The sequence below is a fragment of the Lepisosteus platostomus genome, chromosome 3, assembly GCF_059453375.1.
Source record: "Lepisosteus platostomus isolate fLepPlt1 chromosome 3, fLepPlt1.hap1, whole genome shotgun sequence".
Lineage (NCBI taxonomy): Eukaryota > Metazoa > Chordata > Actinopteri > Semionotiformes > Lepisosteidae > Lepisosteus > Lepisosteus platostomus.
In genome coordinates this window covers 51,115,025-51,135,427 of record NC_142613.1, presented here as the reverse complement: position 1 = coordinate 51,135,427, position 20,403 = coordinate 51,115,025, and the positions used below count along the sequence as shown (strand labels likewise).

At 42.1% G+C, this 20,403-nt stretch overlaps 1 protein-coding gene across 18 annotated transcripts in view; it reads right to left on the bottom strand.

Moving 5' to 3' along the window:
• Window positions 1-20,403, bottom strand: part of LOC148675054 (uncharacterized) — a 149,999-nt gene that overhangs the window by 66,343 nt on the left and 63,253 nt on the right. For 12 of the 18 annotated variants that reach the window (XM_088626021.1, XM_088626003.1, XM_088626002.1 and 9 more), the window contains 3 exons: window positions 14,415-14,861; window positions 9,481-9,858; window positions 1,474-1,923 (listed from right to left, as the gene is read on the bottom strand). The exons of 2 other annotated variants lie outside the window; for them this stretch is intronic. In XM_088626021.1, coding sequence (XP_088482147.1) covers window positions 1,474-1,923; window positions 9,481-9,858; window positions 14,415-14,861 — 1,275 coding nt within the window. The remainder of the gene's footprint in view (window positions 1-1,473; window positions 1,924-9,480; window positions 9,859-14,414; window positions 14,862-20,403) is intronic. 4 more of the 18 variants (XM_088626012.1, XM_088626016.1, XM_088626011.1 and 1 more) reach the window with 3 other exon arrangements.

Genomic DNA, 20,403 nt, shown 5'->3' with positions numbered 1-20,403 from the left:
TAAAAGATACCAACACAGAGACCTGTATATCGCTGTTTGCTGGCAATGTGCTCCCATATATTTCTGACTGTGTGTCTTCCCTACCTCACCTGTTGCAAAATAATCAAGTGTTTGGGATGTTCTCAGGGTCTGCTATTAATGAGGAAAAAAAGTTAGAGGGTTGTCTATGCAGATTGTTATATCAGTTCCATCATCGGCTGTACCTGAATTCCTCACTACCTCATTTTTCATGAAGTTAGATTGAATCATTACACCATTCGTCTGAACTATAAGATCCTTTTATCTCCAAAGCTCATTTGTAAAACCCAATAACTGAAGGAGGTTTAGGTCTTCCTGTCTTTCGTCATTCTTACTGGGCTACAAATACAAGGGTCTTGTCATATTGGCAAACTGGCTCCCCATGAATCTGGCACAGGGAGAAACACTCAGTGTAGTCAGACACAGAAGCACAAGTCAACACTAAAACCTCTCTCCCTGCTCTGCTCTTCTGTAAAACTGAACCAGCAAATAAAACAGACTGACTGTGGAGCAATTCCACAGGATCTCGAGTCCCGTTCTTGAATGTTTTGAAAAACAGTGAGTGTTGTAATTATTCCAGATTATTTTATACATCCAATCATTTAGTGGTTAGTTATATCACAAAGTTTGACTTTATTCTTATCTCAACAAGAAAACTGTAAAAAGGCACAGCTTTACTTCAGTGTTTTGGTGTTTATTGCATTGTTTTCATTTTGAATTTGTTCTTAGTTTTTATTTGCCTTATTAAAACTTTTAAAACGTCCTAATAAAATACTTAAAAACAGTTGTAATGTCAAATCGTCACTACTAGAGATCTGAACGAGAGACCAGAGCCTCAGATATCATCACAGATAAAAGTGCTGCTGCTGGGACACATTTGTGTTGTTCTGATGACACCTCTGAACACAGTTTCGTAGAGCCCAACATCTCCAGAATGTTCCCCCATTTTAGAAGAGGTGTGTGCGTGCTCCCCAAAATTTCACAAGCTTTCCCTGGTTTGGAATAATCCAGCAAGATTCTTCATTGGATCTCAGACCTGTATCTGTCCACCGTGCTTCATTACAAATATAAAATATTGTTGTCTTAAAACCTGCAGAGAGTGTCCATCAGCTGTTTAGCCCAACTATAGTCCGGAGGACATAGTCTGTGTGTTAATCTTCTGAAAAGATGAAGAGGTGCAACACACAGAGCACTGCAGTGGAGCTGTGTGTCACATGGGCTGTGTGTCCCATGAGCTCAGTGTGAGAGACAGTGTCCTGGTTTACACCCTGTCTGTGCTGTAGACCCAGGAGAGACAGACCAGTTAAAATACTGTCTGTTGTCACTCACTGTTCACACTCATCTATCTGCTCATTAACCACCCATTACAGTCTCCCAGTGAACAGGTTCCCTTACAGCACAGAGCAACACAGCAGAGACACACTGAGAGAGGACTGACTGTACACACACACTTACCTCAGCTGGGAAATATAGGGCAGGCACTGAAGGAAACTCCTCACTTCACTCTCTTCAGATGACCAGCCCCACAGCTCTACTGGTTTCCTGACTGTGTGGAGTTTCAGCACTTCAAGGAAGAGGGAGGCCTTTCTCTCTGAGAGGTCTATAGCCCAGACTGCAGGAGCTGACTGGAAAACTGGCTGGAGTGCTGGGAGAACATTCCTGCCTGTTAGAGACTCATAGTCCTTCACACGAGAATAGAGATCCAGCAGGAAAATGCTACTTTCATAACTAGACACCTCTTTACAATTAGACAAAAACTTCCTAAAATTAAAAACTGCCACCAGTGTTTCCAAGACCTTCTCTCCTGTCTGTATCTCCCACTCTGCTCCTTGCAGACACAGATCCAGCAGGAATGAAATGGCTTTGTGTTTCTCCTCCTCAGAGTCCTGTATCCTCTTAGAGAATCTGAAAGAGAGGAGGAGACAGACTGAGGCCCATTTCTCTCAGCTGTGTTTCCAGTGGCTGCTGTGCAGGAACTCTCAGACACAAGGAGCCATTTCCCTGAATGGGGATCTTCCCCTGAAAGGAGGGAACAGAGAAGAGTGTGTGAAGGAGGAGTGAGGGGAGTGAGCACAGCTCTCACCACAGGAGTGACTCTTGACTAGGGATTTCACGGTGTGAGATTTTGATGGTACGATTACAGTCTCAGGAAATATCACAGTTTCACAGTTTTTTTCAGGTAATTTTATTACACAAAGCATTGCATAATTAAACATTTTATTGTTGTTTTTCATAACATTCTTTTGGTCCTACAAATACAACATGTACAGTAAGCCTACTTTATATTAAAAACATAAATATGAAAAGTAGGCACATTTAAGAATTCACTGTAGCTGCCTTTAGACACCAAACTAATACAGTAACTACCTTTTGGATACATAAAAATAAATAAAATATTTAAAATATAAAAATATATAGAAATAATTTATAGAGGGCAAATGGAAATATTCAGAGAGGTCCGTCTCAGCCCGTCCCTCTCCTCACTTTGAACTTCGTCACTCGTTGTTAGTAAAAAGTGTATTTACTTGAATGCGAGGGCCAGTGGATGGACTGGTGACGAGCACCAATTATAGGAAAAGTGTTTCTAAGTGACAGAGGCATCACCGCAAAATCAACTTGAATGAAAACGAAAGTAACGTTAAACACGCACAGAGGACTGCTCCACTGTGAACTGCTCCAGCCAGGGCGAGCCCCAACTTCATGTAACGTTAGCTAGTTTATTCTTTTACCTTGACTTGTGTATAAAGGGATGAATGGTGATCACAGGGACGCTAAAGCAGATTAGACGTGTTTGCATTTTTCATCGCCACTTTTTTTGGCACATTTTGCAAATTGGATATCCATCGTCATCTACTACCCCCTGATCATTTTTTAGATATCCAAGAATGCTCCCAGACTGCCGATTTAAGGCACTTTTTTGGTGGATATAAAGCTGAGATGTCATGTCCCTCTGTCATTTTCACAGCACGTCTGCTCTCTGAAGGCTAACTAAGGTGTTGTTGGTCTAGCCAGCTGAGCTGAGCCAGGCACACCGCACTCACACGTGACTCATTCGCGAGAGGAATTTTTCAGGGCACCATGGAACTTTACTTTAGCTTCTAAAATTCTCACAGTTTGGAAACCGTGACGATTTTAATCTTGGATAATAGTGAAACCGTTTAATCTCAACATCCTTACTCTTGACACATTGTGGATTGTTCATATCCACCACTATGAGCTTTGAAAACACAGTGAGAGGAGAGGGTGTAAAGAGTGGTATTGAGTCTTCACCTTCCTCTACTCTATCCCTCCACTACCCATTAACTCCAACTCTTCTCTACAGTAACCTCAGACCTGATGCTAGAGCTGAATGCGTGGAGGGCATCGTGTGTAAATGTCTATCGTGACAGTTCATGGTGTCATGTCACCACAAGATGGGATCTTTCAGGACTATCAGCAGCACAGAATGTAGCTTCCACTTTACACCCAGATCAGCCAAATACTTTGAGCTTTCCTTTGCTCGCTAACGTTTCTTCCATAGCAACAACACAAAGGATTCTAGTCTTCTCAAACAAAAAAACAGATGGTTTTGCTTGCTACACCCTGTTATACCATGAGCAGTGAGCTAATCATCCACAGCTGAGCCTCATCACACAGGAGCCCAGCTCATCAGTGCCCCAGTTTTATAAAAACCCCTAAAACCTGATCTGATTGGAACAGGGCAGAGGAAACTACAAACTTCAGCAGACAGTGTAGAGACTTCTCAAAACTCCTGGTCGTCTTGTCATATTCCCTCTCTAACCCTGCCCTGCGTTCTCTCACACTAGGACCTAGGGTTGGGTGATATGACCTGAAATCAATATCGCGATAATTTCCCACATTTACCTCAATAACAGTTTTTTTGAAACCCTTGAAATTATATGATAACATGATATGCTGAAAGATCACGTTTTAAATATGCGAACTATTAAACTTAGTAAATGTCAGGCACTAGTTTGAGAAAAATATTTTCTCTAGGGCACAGTGTATCTCTTGTCAAGGGCTTGAACAAGTCTTTTGAAACCACTATGTTAATTAATCTAGTTTCATCTTAATTATCTACAGTAGTTTCATCCATGTGAATCTTTTGCATATTGAGTGGCATTAGTAAATGTTTGTGTTAGAGACAGCTGTTTGGGGGAATCACTTGGGCCATGAGTGCGCTTGTCAGTCTCTCTTTTTTTTGGCCACACACTCTTCGTATTCCACGACATGGTTGTGTTTCAAGCGATGACAAAAGTTGCTCGTGTGACGTTTGGGCGCAGAAACGGTTTTCCAACAGAGTTTACATCTGACTTCTCTTTGTTCAGTTTGCTGTTTGCTGAAGCCAAAATATGACCAAACGATCGACACGGCATCTTTTTTAGATACCAGCTCGTCTTCATTTGTACTTGAGTCTTCCCTGCCTGCCTGGGTTCAGCATGAGCGCTCGTGTTGTCTCACGCCCGGCACGCTTCTCTGTGTTTTGAATGAAGAGCGAAGGGTGGTCGAGGCAGAAGCATGTGACTGGATATGACTACCCGGTGTTGTAGTTTTTTAAGGGGACCGCTCATGAAAGCACACAGTGGGGAAAGCTTTTTTCAAAAATACCGACATAAGCAAAATAAGGTCGGAAAGAGATTCTTAACGTAGGTATCGATACATTTTCGATATATCGCCCAGCCCTACTAGGACCTGAGTAGGGACTGCCGACTACTGCTAGTTGAGATTTGCCGACTACTGCTAGTTGAGATTTAAATGTTACTTTTCTTTTCCGTAACTCACGTTTAGTGGGAAAGTCCACATCATACGTTTTGTGTGCAGTTTTGAAGTGTTGTTCTATATTTCCCTTTTTCACGTAGACGCTAGCATTGCAGATTTGAATGTGAAAGTACAACAATAATCATGCTCCCATTCCTTGTGGTAACGGTAAGTTTTCAGTCTCTTTGCGTCATCATTTTCGCTCAAACACTAGAACTATCAAATAGGCAATTAAACTAATCAAACTGTTGGCGAATTTGTCACAGCCAGTCTGTTTGGCTCCACTCTGCACAGTAGCGAATGTGGGGTTCGTGCCGCAATAGCCAAGAGAACGTTCTTGGGCAGCGCACACAACACTCTTTATTTACGGAACTCCTGCAGCCTTTTTTCCAGTGTCAGCCAGCATTCATGGAAGAGACTTTTACAACCCATTCAACCAGGGTTAAACACACACAAGGGCAGTCTCACTGTCTAACAGGACTCCTAGAGCAAACTTGTGTGACCACGACCAGGGATCCTGCTGAAGAGAGCATATCAGTTTGAACATTTTCACAACACTTAGATAATTAGTCACACTAAGGAGAAAGGGAAGTGTTACAGTTGTATGCAAAAGTTTGGGCACCTCTGGCCAAATTACATCTTTTGTTGATTTTCTAAGTGAAAAGAAGTTAACACAACTTCTGCAGCAAACAAACTTTACATATTTCTGCAAATGTTAATGTACAGTTACTGTTTATTGGCTGAATTTAACAGATTGAAAAAAATAAAACATTAAATGTACAAAAGTTTTGGCACCCTTCCAGTTGATCCACTAGTGTTATTTTTTTGTAAGGTCTCAGAACTTAATTGATTTGTTAGGTCTTAATCTAAGTCAAGTGATGACAATTCCAGAGCTAAAAGTATCAGTTATTAGTAACACCCCCTTTGGCAGAAATCTTCAAATGTTTCTTGCAGCCAGCTAACAGTCTTTCTATTCTTGCTTTAGGAATTTTCCCCCCACTCTTCCTTGCAGAAGGCTTCTAGTTCAGAAATATTCTTAGGTCGTCTTGCACGCACTGCGTGCTTGAGATCTACCCACAGCATTTCAATAATATTCAAGTCTGGGGACTGTGAAGGCCATTCCAAAACCGTAATCTTTCATTTCTTGAAGTAGTTCATGGTTGATTTTGAGGTATGTTTTGGATCACTGTCTTGTTGATATATCTAACCTCTTTTCAGCTTCCGTGTCTTCACTGACTGTGGGACATTAGCTTCCAGGATTTGATGATACTTAGTAGAATCCATTCTTCCCTCTACCTACACAATATTTCCTGTGCCACTGTCTGCCAGACAACCCCAAAGCATAATAGATCCACCACCATGCTTAACAGTTGGCAAGGTGCTATTTTCTTTAAATGCTTCTCCTTTTTTTCTCCAAACATACCTTTGGTGATTGTAGCCAAAGAGTTCAATTTTTACTTCATCAGACCACAGCACTTGGTTCCAAAACTCACAAAACATCACAATACTTGACTTTTGTGATGAGATTGCAGGTAAGGTTTCCTGCTGATGACTCTTCCATGCAGATCATGTTTGTGCAAGCAAAGCTGCACAGTGGACCGGTGCACCACTTCTCCCCTGTCAGCTAAACCTTCCTGCAGGTCCTTTGCAGTGATGTGGGGGTTTTGTTTTGCATTTCTGACTGGTCTACGAGCAGTTCTATCGGAGATTTTTCTTGGTCTTCCAGATCTTGTCTCAACTTCCATTTCTTAATCACATTTCGGACAGTGGAAATTGCAAGCCGGAAGCATTTAGATATCTCTTTATAGCCTTCCCCTGCTTTGTAAGAGTCAACTATCTTTATTTTCTGATCCTCAGTCAGCTGCTTAGAGGAGCCCATGGTTGTTGAGTGTAAGCACAGCTTCCTGAGAGGTTCGAAGAGTCAGAGAATTTATGAAGCTCTGGACTTGTCATCACCTGACTTAGATTAAGACCTAACAAATCAATTAAGTTCTGAGACCTTACAAAAAAATAACACTAGTGGATCAACTGGAAGGGTGCCAAAACTTTTGTACATGCCACATTTAATGTTTTATTTTTTTAAATCTGTTAAATTTAGCAAATAAATAGTAACTGTGCATTAATATTTGCAGAAATATGTCAAGTTTAAGTTTGTTCGCTGCAGAGGTTGTGTTGACTTCTTTTCACTTAGAACATCAACAAAACGTAATTTGGCCAGGGGTGCCCAAACCTTTGCATAAAACTGTATGTATGGTTTTACAGAGCTGGAGAGCAAACACTTGACAAATGTCAAGTTTGATAAATGACAAGTTGCCCACCTTACAGGATGACCCCTCCACTGGTACCCTCCTCCCTGACTGTCACCATCATTCCATACTGCTGACCACCTAATCTGCACACCCTTCTTGTTCCTAGCTCCTTCAACTGCCTACAGTAATCATCCACACCAGAAACCTTCCCCTGAAACAGAACCCGCTGCGTCACCTGTAAATACCACCTGTATATATCCAGTATATTCAAGGGTTTAACAATTCATTATATTTAGATATAGTAATGCAAGACACAGGGAAGTGTCATGTACATTTAATAGAGCTGGAAAGTAAACACTTTGGGGAAGCTCATTTTAAAGTCAATCAGTTATAATGACTTGTATTGTGAAGGTACACAGTTACAATGTAAAATGACATGTTCTGGAAAAAGCTGTTTACATAAGAAATATGTATATTATACTGTGTGTATACCCAACCCACAACGTTTTTCAGTGAGATGATCAAACTGCAGTATAAATAAGACACACTGCGAGAGGGTCACAAGATGCTTTTTACCCTAGCGGATCATTTTTGCAGAGCCCCCACTTCAACCAAGTAATATTCTAATTTTTAGTTGGTCAGTTGCACTCTTGATTTACGCAGAACACAACTCATAAACGTCTCTGGCACTGAGACTGAGGGAAGAGCTTCTTAACAGCCCTTACAACAAACTTATCCATTTTTCTTTCTTTTTCATACGAACTAGCAGACTACTAGGCTAGGCAACCCTGCTGTGAGGGGGCTAGTCTTTGCACTCAGACGTACGAGGGGCACGACGGTGAAGGCAATATGAAAGTGTGTTCTAGTGACGCGTGTTAAAGCCTAAGTGCAGCACTTTCATGAAATTAAAGATTAATGAAAATTAATCTTATCACCAGCTATTCTATTCAGAAACAGTTTTACATGACTAAAACACACTCTTAGTGGGGCTGCAAGTTTTTCCTTTTTTTTTTTCAAAGGAATCAACTGCAAACAAATGTAATTTATTAAAAAGGGGTCGGACACTGCAGGCCGCAGGTTGAGAACCACTGGCATAGAGGATCTTGAAAACTGCAGTCGAAGAGATAATATACTGATTAGTGGTCTTAAAGGAGTAGAGGGGTGGCAGCCTGTCCAGTTTTTTTAATCGGGCCTGCCCTCCCTGCTGGGCTTGGAAATGAAACCTGCCATTATAAAAATCGACAGGGCAGAACTACAGGCTGCCTGGCCTCACTCGCACCAGAGGCCACTCAGCTGGCAAGTCTGGATTACTCATGGGGGTTGTCTGAGGGGTTGTAAAGATAAAGATCCAGAAGAACACTGGGGATTATTGAAGAACGGCACCTGAATGTCCTTCCACCAACTACAATTGCAATTGAATCTTCTGCCAGATAACTTTTGGGGGTTTCTGCAAGTGCTACACTTCCGTCACTACGAAGATGCCTTCATCCTTTGATATTTCTCCTTACAGCGATGTAGAAAAGTTCATTAGGGACAAGTCTGACATTTTGTTTCTTCCTCTATTCCGTGTTATACTCACTTGCCACAGCTGAGCTCACTCAGAAATGGGAAAGGGATCTCAGTGAAGGATGACTGGCTTGAGGCTGTAAATTCTGTCAGATCAATTTTCACACATAATACAATAACACTTTAAAAACAGAAATATTGATGCCACTTCACAATTAAGTGTTAAATGTTGTGGCTATCCAGCAACGTATTTCCATTACTTTAGGGACTGCATGTTAATTTCACAGTTACAGAACTTCATTCTCCAGGAAATGAGTGGTATTTGTCATGTTAAATAAGAAAGGACCCTGAGCTCTTTATTCTTGGGTTTACCTTCTAAAATGGTAACACAACTCCCATCACACTTTGCACTTTCAGCTTCGGGGTAAATTACTTTTAGATAGGAAATGTATTTTAATCAACTGGATTAAGACTAAAGATATTTCCTTAAATTTTGGTCACCTCTTGCAGAGTATTTGCCAGTGGAGATACTGTAACAGAATTGTTTCCTAAGGGTCAAAGCGTACTAAAGTGGAATTCCTTTAGGTGTTCCACAGACAGAGAGAGAGGAGTTATGCCAGATGAGGAGGATGACTGGATTGGGAGAGGAGATGGGACAGATGTGATTAGAGAGCTAGAAGGAAATTGAATACTGGTAAATTCCCTGTATCTGTATCTTTATGATATTGTAAACTATCTCCTTTCAAGGTTGCTCTTTAACTTGTTTTGTTCTTTTATTGTTTAATGATGGTTGGTGGTTGAACTTTGTTAAAAATGAATTAAAAATGTAAAACAAAGAACGACTGAATTAACCACCCATTATAGTCTCCCAGTGAACAGGCTCCCTTACAGCACAGAGCAACACAGCAGAGACACACTGAGAGAGGACTGACTGTACACACACACTTACCCCAGCTGGGAAATATAGGGCAGGCACTGAAGGAAACTCCTCACTTCACTCTCTTCAGATGACCAGCCCCACAGCTCTACTGGTTTCCTGACTGTGTGGAGTTTCAGCACTTCAAGGAAGAGGGAGGCCTTTCTCTCGGAGAGGTCTATAGTCCAGACTGCAGGAGCTGACTGGAAAACTGGCTGGAGTGCTGGGAGAACATTCCTGCCTGTTTGAGACTCATAGACCTTCACACAGGAATACAGATCCAGCAGGAAATTGCTTTTATCTCCTAGATCACTGAAGTGCTGTATTTGCTGTCCCAGACACAGCAGGAATGAAGAGACTCTGTGATTAAACTCCTCACTGGGCTCCTGCTCGCCGTCTGGGAGAGAGAACCTGTGGAGAAAAGGAATGAGGTATTGAAGCACAGTCTGTCACAGAGACTCCTGTTAGAACACATGTGATGGGAATGAAGGTGTGGACTCTTGTGCCTTGTTTCGAGGGGATTCTCCAGAGCACACACCAGACAGGGACGACAACTCACAGCTCTGATCAGGACAGACAGTCACGACAGAAGACAGAGGTGAGGAACAGGAGCCTGGAGGGAGCTGTGGGTCATAATTTGTATGGGTAAAACTGTCACAACAGGAGTGTTACTGACTGACATATTCAGATCATATTCATTTCAACAGAGCAACTCACTGCACAACAAGACTAAGGTATTGTACCACAATATCCAGTGAAGACCATAAGCAGGACACTGTCTGTCTTTACAACACAAAAAAACACAGAAAACTTGTCCAGACATTCTGTGTTTGTAAAACAGCTGGAAGCTTGAATGACATCAAACCAACCTGGTGATTCCAGATGCACCAGACCTGGTTTAGAGACCCACAGAAAGGGTTAAGAAATACACCTCTTCAGACAGACTTATTACACAGTAGAAAAACAAGAAACTAAAAACATAACAATTATATTCCTGCTACTCTTAGCGGTTAGTCCATCAGACACATCAGACAGTCTCTGTGTCTCCCTCCTCTACATCTTCAGTCCTCTTTTAATGCCCTTTAGGATCACAGCTGTTTATCGTCAGGTCTGTTTATCATAATCATATCATAATCACACGAGCAGGTTAGAGCTACACAAAGATAAAACAAACTTAAAGAAAGGAACAAGATAAAATTGTTCATTTATTTATACCTCAATCAACAACTTCAACTATTACTGCAGCCCAGTCCCACCTGGAGACACACAGCGCCATTCTGTACCAGCAGCCCCACTGGAGACACACAGCACCATTCTGTACCAGCAGCCCCACTGGAGACACACAGCACCATTCTGTACCAGCAGCCCCACTGGAGACACACAGCACCATTTTGCACCAGCAGCCCCACCTGGAGACACACAGCACCATTCTGTACCAGCAGCCCCACTGGAGACACACAGCACCATTATGTACCAGCAGCCCCACCTGGAGACACACAGCACCATTCTGCACCAGCAGCCCCACTGGAGACACACAGCACCATTCTGCACCAGCAGCCCCACCTGGAGACACACAGCACCATTCTGCACCAGCAGCCCCACTGGAGACACACAGCACCATTCTGTACCAGCAGCCCCACCTGGAGACACACAGCACCATTCTGCACCAGCAGATCAGGGAAAAAGAGAGAAACTGCTGCACCAGTTTTTTGAGAGGGATGAACAGCGACAACAACAGTCCCAGCACTCCCCATGACGGATGTCTGCCCCTGGTGCCTCTGTCTGACGACGGTCTTCTACTCACAGGTTGTGTTGTCAGTCATCCAAAAGATGACAAACCAACCAGGGTGGATATGGAGACCCACTGTTATGTCCCCAATATGGCTCAGTTTAGGGGCGAATGGGGACTAACACAAGAGCCAGGGATTAAACGGATGGAAATATAGAAACAAAAAAAAACACTACACTTTCCTACAACCCTCTAAACCCGTCTCCCGAGAAAGGGGGTGCAAAGCCAAAGAAACGTCTTCCACAAGCTACCGTAGAGACAAGGTCTCTGTACCAGTGTGGGGAGACAGAAGTAAGGAGACACACAGGGAAGCTTTCACTGCCCTTGGGAAAGCTAATCCAGGAGGGAGCTGCTCTCCTTCAGAGAACAGGGAGAAAGAGAAGGAGCTGGGGTCTCTCACCCTTTCCATGTGGTAAAAAAGCAGGAAAAGGGGAAAAGAGGAGAAAGGGGTAAAGTCACCTGGAGAGAGAGGAATGCTATATATAGCACATATACCTCTGTCTGAACTCTATTTTGGAAATGTACGGTATCTGAAGCCAATTATACTAATCCCTATGGATATTCATTCTTTTCACAGTGTTCAGTGATATCAGATGAAGCGTGCAGGGCTCTAATCTCCCATGCAGGAAATGAAACAGGTTGATTATCAGTGAGTAAGGCATAATTATCGAAGACAGGGGACTAGGTATGCTGTTTAAGAGCTCAGCTGGTCAGTTGTTCTGATAATCTCCAGATCTTTAGCAATAAAGAAACTATAGGAACAAATTTATTTACTTAAATGTATTTAATTTACGCTTATTTTTGAGGAAATGTAAATCAAGTCTTGTAATCTGCATGGGTGAACCAAACTGTCGTCAAGAGCTTTCCAGAAAACCATGTCAGTAGAGTCCAACCAATCTGAGAGTTAAAATTAGGCACTGACAGGCATCCTGAGAGCTTGTCACATTGAAGTGTAAGAACATTACATGAGTGCGTTTACTCTACCAAACCATGTTTGAGATCAATGTATGGAGCTGCAGAAACACTAAAATGTCAGAGTGCGGATGTTGGTGAAAGAAGAGCTGTTTATTTCGCGTGCACACGGGAGAGCAGCTTGGAAAAGCTAGTCTCTCCAAAAGACGTTGCTCAGCGCTTTTTATACACAGTGACAGACAAACTTCCTACTTTTAACATAGATTTCCTAATCCCTAAAACAAACCATTAGTTTTCAGTCAAGCTTGGGCAGAGAAAAACAACTCCTTATTAGGATTTCCGTTATTGCTTACAGTCGCAGAGAATCAAGAAACTAAAAAATTTCCCTGGGGGCTTCCAGTGACATCACCAGCAGCAATGGCTGCTTCTCTCGCTCTGGGTCCTTTAATAAAACAACCATTCCAGAACTGTACATAATACAATTTAAAACAGAGACTAAGTGTTGGGTAATAATGGAAGAACAAGGCAAAGGATGTAGAAACAGCCAAAGCTAAGTGAGAAAGGAAACTGAAGAGGAACAGGGACACCGGAGTAGTTCTCCCCCAGCTCAACAGTCTGCAAGGCGCCAGACCGCAAGTTCAGTCTGTTTACAGTCGAAAACATCTTCACTGAACTGACAGACTTCAGAAGGGACACAGAAATCTATCAGATTGTCCTGAAGAATTGAGCAGAATGAATAAAAGGATAAACGAGGTGGATGAGCGCACTGTGCAGACCGAGGCGTGGGGTGAAAAACAGACTAAATTCACTACATTCAGTTCCTCATCGTAAGTCCAGACTTTATCACACAGTCAGATCTGTATCTCGCAGTCAGATCTGTATCTCGCAGTCAGATCTGTATCACACAGCTCCTCTACCAGCTCCACCCGTGAGGCTTCAATTCTGAGGTGACTCCGCAGGAAACCTGGAGAGGGGGGAGTGGGAGGAGATTTTCTTGGAAGAGGATTTTTTTTTCTTTTGCATTTCATAACTGTAAAATATGACTAGATATGCGAGCACCTGAATATGTCTTGTGTGTGAAGTTCAATGTACCATTTGTATAAACCGTTTGTGTTTGGAGAGAACAATTACTTCTAACTTTGGAGCAAATTTCTGTCTCTTGGCAAATAAAATTATCTGTCTTCTTACAGTATTATTATTGTGATCTGTTAACTGAAGAGGTAAATGTACAGGTAATGGTAGAGGTACATTTTTTTTACAAATTCTCTGTCACCACTGTCTAAACAAATTCACAGAGCTAAGTAAGTGAAGACACTAAAAGTAAAATCAGGAGATTAAAGGACTGAAACTGGAAAGACACAGGCTGAGTGTGATCGATGTTGTCAACTCTTGTTGAAATCAGAGAAGCCAGTGGGGTGACTGAAGCAGAAGGTTCATAGCAACTTACCTTCGTCCTTGTTCCATAACCTACAGCTGAGTTACTGAACAGGCCAGAGATACTGTAATTAAACTGAAAGTGGAGCCATGTGATCAGAGACTGCTTCTGAAAAGTGGGAGCAGTTTTGCCAGAGGTGGGATCCAACCATAAATCTTGCCCTACTGGGGCACCTCAGTTCTTCAGTTCAGAAGAATGAGTTCATTGCCCTGGCCTATATGAAGAGAGCTTAGGTATGACACTGTTTATTGTTTTTCCGTGCGAACATTTCAGACTCTATAGTGAGCGTACCCATGGCAGAGTGTCACAGACAGGGATTCTGGGGTTCAGCGTTAAGTACTGATCCCATGGGTCCTTGATCATTGCAAACACAAAGCTACTAATCACGAATTAATGTCACGCCTTGGTTTATGTGTGTAGTATTTTGTCAGATACCTGAAAGAAAGGGCTGTGAGGGTCTGTGACAAAATCCCCAGCTGTGTTAATTCAGACAAACTGACTCCCTACAATCTTTGAAAACAGGGCTTAATGAAATCATTAGATAAATGATCTACAAGCAACTAAATGCGCCACCTGTTCCAGGCAGCCTCCTGTTATTTGTAACCCTTATATTCTCATGAACAATCTGCCCTGACACAGAACACAGCAGGGACTGATGGACTGAGGGACTGACCATAAAAAACAAACAAAACACAGTCTGCTGTCACTGTTCACACTCAACTGTCTGAACATTAACCACCCATTACAGTCTCCCAGTGAACAGGCTCCCTTACAGCACAGAGCAACACAGCAGAGACACACAGAGAGGACTGACTGTACACACACACTTACCTCAGCTGGGAAATATAGGGCAGGCACTGAAGGAAACTCCTCACTTCACTCTCTTCAGCTGACCAGCCCTTCAGCTCTACTGGTTTCCTGACTGTGTGGAGTTTCAGCACTTCAAGGAAGAGGGAGGCCTTTCTCTTGGAGAGGTCTATAGCCCAGACTGGGGGAGCTGACTTGAAAACTGGCTGGAGTGCTGGGAGAACAGTCCTGCCTGTTGGAGACTCATAGTCCTTCACACGGGAATACAGGTCCAGCAGGAAATCACACTGAAATACCTCATTGAAATCATTATCAAAAGGAAAGTGAGTGTAGCTGCACACTGATGATAACAATTCCAAGACCTTCTCTCCTGTCTGTGTCTCCCACTCTGCTCCTTGCAGACACAGATCCAGCAGGAATGAAATGGCTTTGCGTTTCCACTGTTCAGAGGGCTGTATCCACTGACAGAACCTGAAAGAGAGGAGGAGACAGACTGAGGCCCATTTCTCTCAGCTGTGTTTCCAGTGGCTGCTGTGCAGGAACTCTCAGACACAAGGAGCCATTTCCCTGAATGGGGATCTTCCCCTGAAAGGAGGGAACAGAGAAGAGTGTGTGAAGGAGGAGTGAGGGGAGTGAGCACAGCTCTCACCACAGGAGTGACTCTTGACACTCTCCCTCAGCTCTCCTCACGCACTCCTTCCCCAGAGACACTCTCACACACCCTGGCTCTTCACTCTCTGCACTCCAGTCACTGGGACAGCAGTGGAACAATAACAGAGATTCACTCCAGTCGACAGTGTTTAGACATTAGTACAGGTAAGTACTGACATTATTTAGGCAATAAGCACATTTGCATTAAAGCTTCTAAGACTTAATCGGTTGAGGATGACATAAAATATATCTGCAACAGTAATGGGAAACGTCTAGACAAAGAGAGGGAAATGGCTGATGAACTAAACCAGTATTTCACTCAGGTCTTCACAAAGACAGCAGGCCTCAAGCAGAAAGAGCGTTCATCAGTCTCATGGATATGAATTCTACATCAGCTACTCAAAAGTAAATACATTACTCATATGAATTAGATTGATATAAACTTGTGTTGAGGTAACAACTGAATTCTCGAGATGCAGTGTAGAACATTGGGTTACTTATCCACAAATGGATTTGTATTTCTCGGCTCGGACACCAAAGACCAGCTGGCAGGCTCTGTCCAGTCGGCACACTCTGGCTCGGTGCCAGTCCTGATACTGTTCCCAGTTAGAGAAATTAGGAGGAGAGATTTCTGCTGTCAGCGACGCGCGACAGTGTCTCTCTCAGGGACTTACTAGTAGTCCGGCTGACTAGTAGAAAGTCTCTGTGCACAGAGGGTGGCCGCGGGTCAGAGCAAGTCACTCTTTAGGGGGAAGAAACTTGGTTTGCTTCCGGCGTAGCGCTACTGCTGAATAAAACTTATTCAGGTTGTCTACAAGAGTCCAAACGTAAACTCCAGCGATCAAGCGAAGCGTCCACGTTGGCGTTGGCTAGCAATTTGCGTACGGGCATTCCCTGGGCCGACACTTTGCTGAAACAAGGTTCCAGTCCCTATACAGACAACCTGGCCGTCACGTGATTGTCTCTGAGGGTGTGAAAAGTGGCCGGAGAGGCAAAGTTTCTGAGCTGTGCAGTGTCTTTTAAACCAGAACCAAGACAGGTGATGATTGGTCGAAAGATTAGTGGGGAATTGAGACTCATGTGGGGTTCCCACATCCTGCAGGTTCCTGATTGGTTGGTCAAGGTGAGAGATGAGTCACAATGACCTCTGACATCTAGGACTGCAATCCAGATGTTCCCAAGAATCACATGGAATCACATGGTGCCAGGAATGGCCATTGATCATGATAGCCAGGCATGGCTGGATGAATCCCAATTTGGGAGTTGCTCCTTATCGGAGAGAAAACACTTTAAATCAGAACTACATGAATAGCTTCTCTGTGGCTGCACCACAGAGATGAGGAAGAGAGATGGAGCCTCATTTAGGAAACACTTAATTCTGTCTTATTAATAAGCTTTGCCGCTACGACCTGATGACATCACAACCAGTCACGAGCTGTGATTTCCTGGGTTAAAAGATAGTTTACAACTCATTTTTCAGAGACTCTCCTGCCCTTGACAATGGGTCAGAATCCAGACCTCAACCCACTGCAATGCTGTGGCAGGTCTTTTCCTTCCTCATCTTTCCTCTCCTGCGAGTCCCTCTGATTCCACTTGTACAACAGAGGATCGGCCCCTGTCTGACACACGATTTAGGATTTGGGCTACGAAAGGGATTATGGCAATATGTACTATGATGAAACAGGATCATTTGAAAAACTCTGAAGATTGATCACAACAATACAATCTGATTTTTACAGATATCTTCAAATCAGACATTATATAAACAGCTGGAGAAAACAACCACATATAAAGCAAGGCAATAAACTGCTTGATAATTTTATAGCTGCTTATCAGCAGAGTAATTTGAAAAAATAATATTAAACCTATACAATAGTACTGAATATATGAAAAAAGACTCAACATAATATATTAAAATAAAATGGGAAAAAGAAACCAACACAACAATTTCTGTAGATCAGTGGAATTATACATGTAGATTTCAACAGGGCTCCACAAGTTCACAGACTTGGAGAGACGTCTGTTGGAAGAATCTGACCAGTATTTTTATCAGCCCTAAAATCCAAGCCAAACAAAAAGGCAGCAGTTCACAGTGTAGGAGGTTATGTGGAGAGCAAGATGCGACTCACTCACACATTCTGTATTCTGGTCATGCCCAAAAATACACCAATACTGGAAATCTACACATATAACCCTTAACAACATAGTAAATGTGAACATACCATTTGAATTTTCTGTTATGTTTTTGGCTAATTTTGACTTTGGTGATATTGAAGTAAAGGATAGATATATATTGGGGATTCTTCTAGCAGCTAGTAGAAAAGCAGACACAAGAAAATGGCTTATAAAAGAATCTCCAACACATGAACAATGGGCTCATGTTGTGAATGAAATCTATACAATGGAAAAGATCACTTTTTCTCTCAGGTCACAGGCAGAGAGGTTTAGCAAATACTGGGAAACATGGATTCATTGTATCTCCCCACTGAGACCTGATTTCAGTTTATGAGAGAATATACAGGAATATTTCTGTGTGGACCACTTTGTTGTTTGTTGTGTTTCTCATTAAACAATTGTGTTTTCTTGTATAACCCCCCAAACGATTTTGGCACACCTGTAGCGTTTTCACGAGACCTCCTAGAGTTCCGAGAACACTTTCTTTATGTTGAAAGTACAAAGTGAATGTTTTCACAGCCTTCACTTTGTTGTTTTAACGCCATTTTTTTTCCAAGCCTTACTTTGGGTTGTGAAACCTTTTTTAATTTTTTTAATGATTGTTTTAAATACGGCACCATTAGACATGCAATACACTTCCTTGTGATCTCTGTGTAAGCTGTATGTTTTTTTTACATTTTAAACAGTTTAATTTTGTAAACGCAACACGCATTTCATACAGATACAGTACAATCACATTCTCCTGTCTTCCTGTGGTGTGAAACGAATTAGACGGGTGATTGAGAGAACAGTGCCCTGCCCACTGAGCTCAGTCAGAGAAGAGGTGGCGCAGATTGTATTTCTGACTGTTATATCGCAGTTCAATATTTTATATACATCTAAATAAAGTCAGGCGTTATTGCACTTCTACATCTTGTAAAAACATTAATTTGAAATGTGTTCAAACATGCGTTAAATCTGACTATCAAAAAACCAGGGTTCTCTTTTTTCTGTCTCTCCCTACTTTCTCTCACCCGCTGCGATTCGGACACACAATGGTTCAAAACAGGAACAGGTGAGGCAGGAAGAGGGAACGGGGAGGGGGAGGCATCTTCCCACCTCTATGACTAAAGAAAGTGTAAGAAATGGCTTGAGCGACATACAGAGCTGAAAATGTTTGGTGCCGTCTTCTCTGCTTTGAAGGTACACTCCTTGTGGAAGAAATTTCACCTCGAACGTTTGCCCACCAGCTAACACACAGAAGCAAACTGAATTCAAAATGTACTTTTTAACTATCTAAACCAGTTTTTCACAGCTTTTAAAGTTATGCGATGTAAGGTAGGGACACGTCATTGTATCTTATTTTTTTGGGTTTTTTTTAATTGTTTGCCCATCGTGTTGATAGGCTGTTCTGTGATTACTGGCAATTGTAAAAAAAAATAACCATTTCCCCTCCCTTGTGTAACTTAAAGATTTCCATTAAGAAATGCTTAAACACAAAACCATCACGTATAATAAATCATTCAGATAAACACGCCGGAACCAATGTTGCCAGACACAACTTCCCAGAGCAAATCAGGAGCCCGGACTGAGGTCTCCTTTAGCCCAGCCAGCTGGTTCCCTGTTGAATAACACTGATGGACTGGGTTCAATCCCAGGTGGTGTATTATACAGTACAGTTATTTTTTTTTAAATTCCAAGTTAAATTGTTGACTGATTACTGGCTGATGACATTTGGATTAAGATAAAATATAGATTTTCTCAATTCGGGTGTAAACCTGAAAGAGACACTATCTATAATAGTGCACTATTTTTATGCATTCGGTTCTGATCACGCTTTGAACTGCCTGTGTGCAGCTCGCTACATTACAGTGCTCATTACAAGGACAATAGAAGTTTTTTTTAAAGAAATGAATGTCAAAATGTTTTCAAAACGCCCACTTGTGATACTTTAGCTGCTTAGTTACACGATTCCATATTAATATAACTATCAAGAGATTTTAAATCACTACAACATCTATCTTTTTACAGTAAGTGGTGTTCTTACTACTTATTCTTAGAAAAGGATAAAACATTATAACTTTTTATGAAGTACACAATATCAGCTTAATAATGTTAGAACAAGCATGTTAGAACCAGAACCCACTAAGTTACCAAGTTAAAGACTTTGATGCATAAAATATTTAGGAATAATTACATTATTTATGATGAAGGTAGAAGGTTTTGTACTTTTGTCCAACGGGGCAATCTTGCTTTTATAAAATATACCAACTTTTTAATGTTTAATGATTAACATGCTGTAATACACAGTTTAAAATTATTAAAAGTCTAAAAAGTATACAACTTAAATTCTTAATTGGAAAAAGATTGTCCTTCAGCAATGACCGGGATTTGAAACCATGCGTTTTCTGGCGACAGCTCAAATGCTGTACATGAGAAGTTAAGCTTTATTATCTCCACCTGGCGGTTTTACAAGGTGCTTACGGATACTATTATCATATTTCAATTAAAATGCAGTATAATGCGGTATGATGCGCCACACCTACCGCGTTTTAACGCAGCGTACTCCGTGCATTTTGAATGGCTGGATCTGTATGTGACTTTTTTTCTTTTCTAACAGTTTGACTTAATTTAAACAGCTAGCTATATTTCAACAGACATGATTAATTTATCTAAGTTTATGTAGCAAGACAGCTAAAATTACTGGCCACCCAATATTGAGACAAGATACAAATTTAAAGTTGCCCTAAAATGGATCTAAACTTAAGGTTCGCTCAGTGACTAACTGCAGGAATCCCCTAACCACAGCAAAGAAATTAAACAAGGTACTGAAACAGTGGCTGTGATGTAGCCATGCCTCTAGAAGACTGCACTACTGCCCCCTGTAGGAAGCAATGGCTCACACTCTCAAAGACAGAGGAAACTGTATCCAAGCTCCAGTCTGGACCTGCTGGATTGTTCTAAACGGTCTGAGTTGCAGCTCAGAGTCCAAATGGGGAAAAACATGTTCACTTCAGTTGAAGAGAGGAGGATCGAATGTGAAACCCAGGAGTTTGACTTTGGAAGGAACAGGGGGTTGGGGTGTAACACCAGAGAGCCAGAAGCACCAAGTGCAGTCCTGCACCACAGGAACATGGGGGACACATCTGGGGAAGCAGTAACCCAATGGGTATGCAGTTCCGAGAGTCTGTCATGTGCAGAGGCTGGA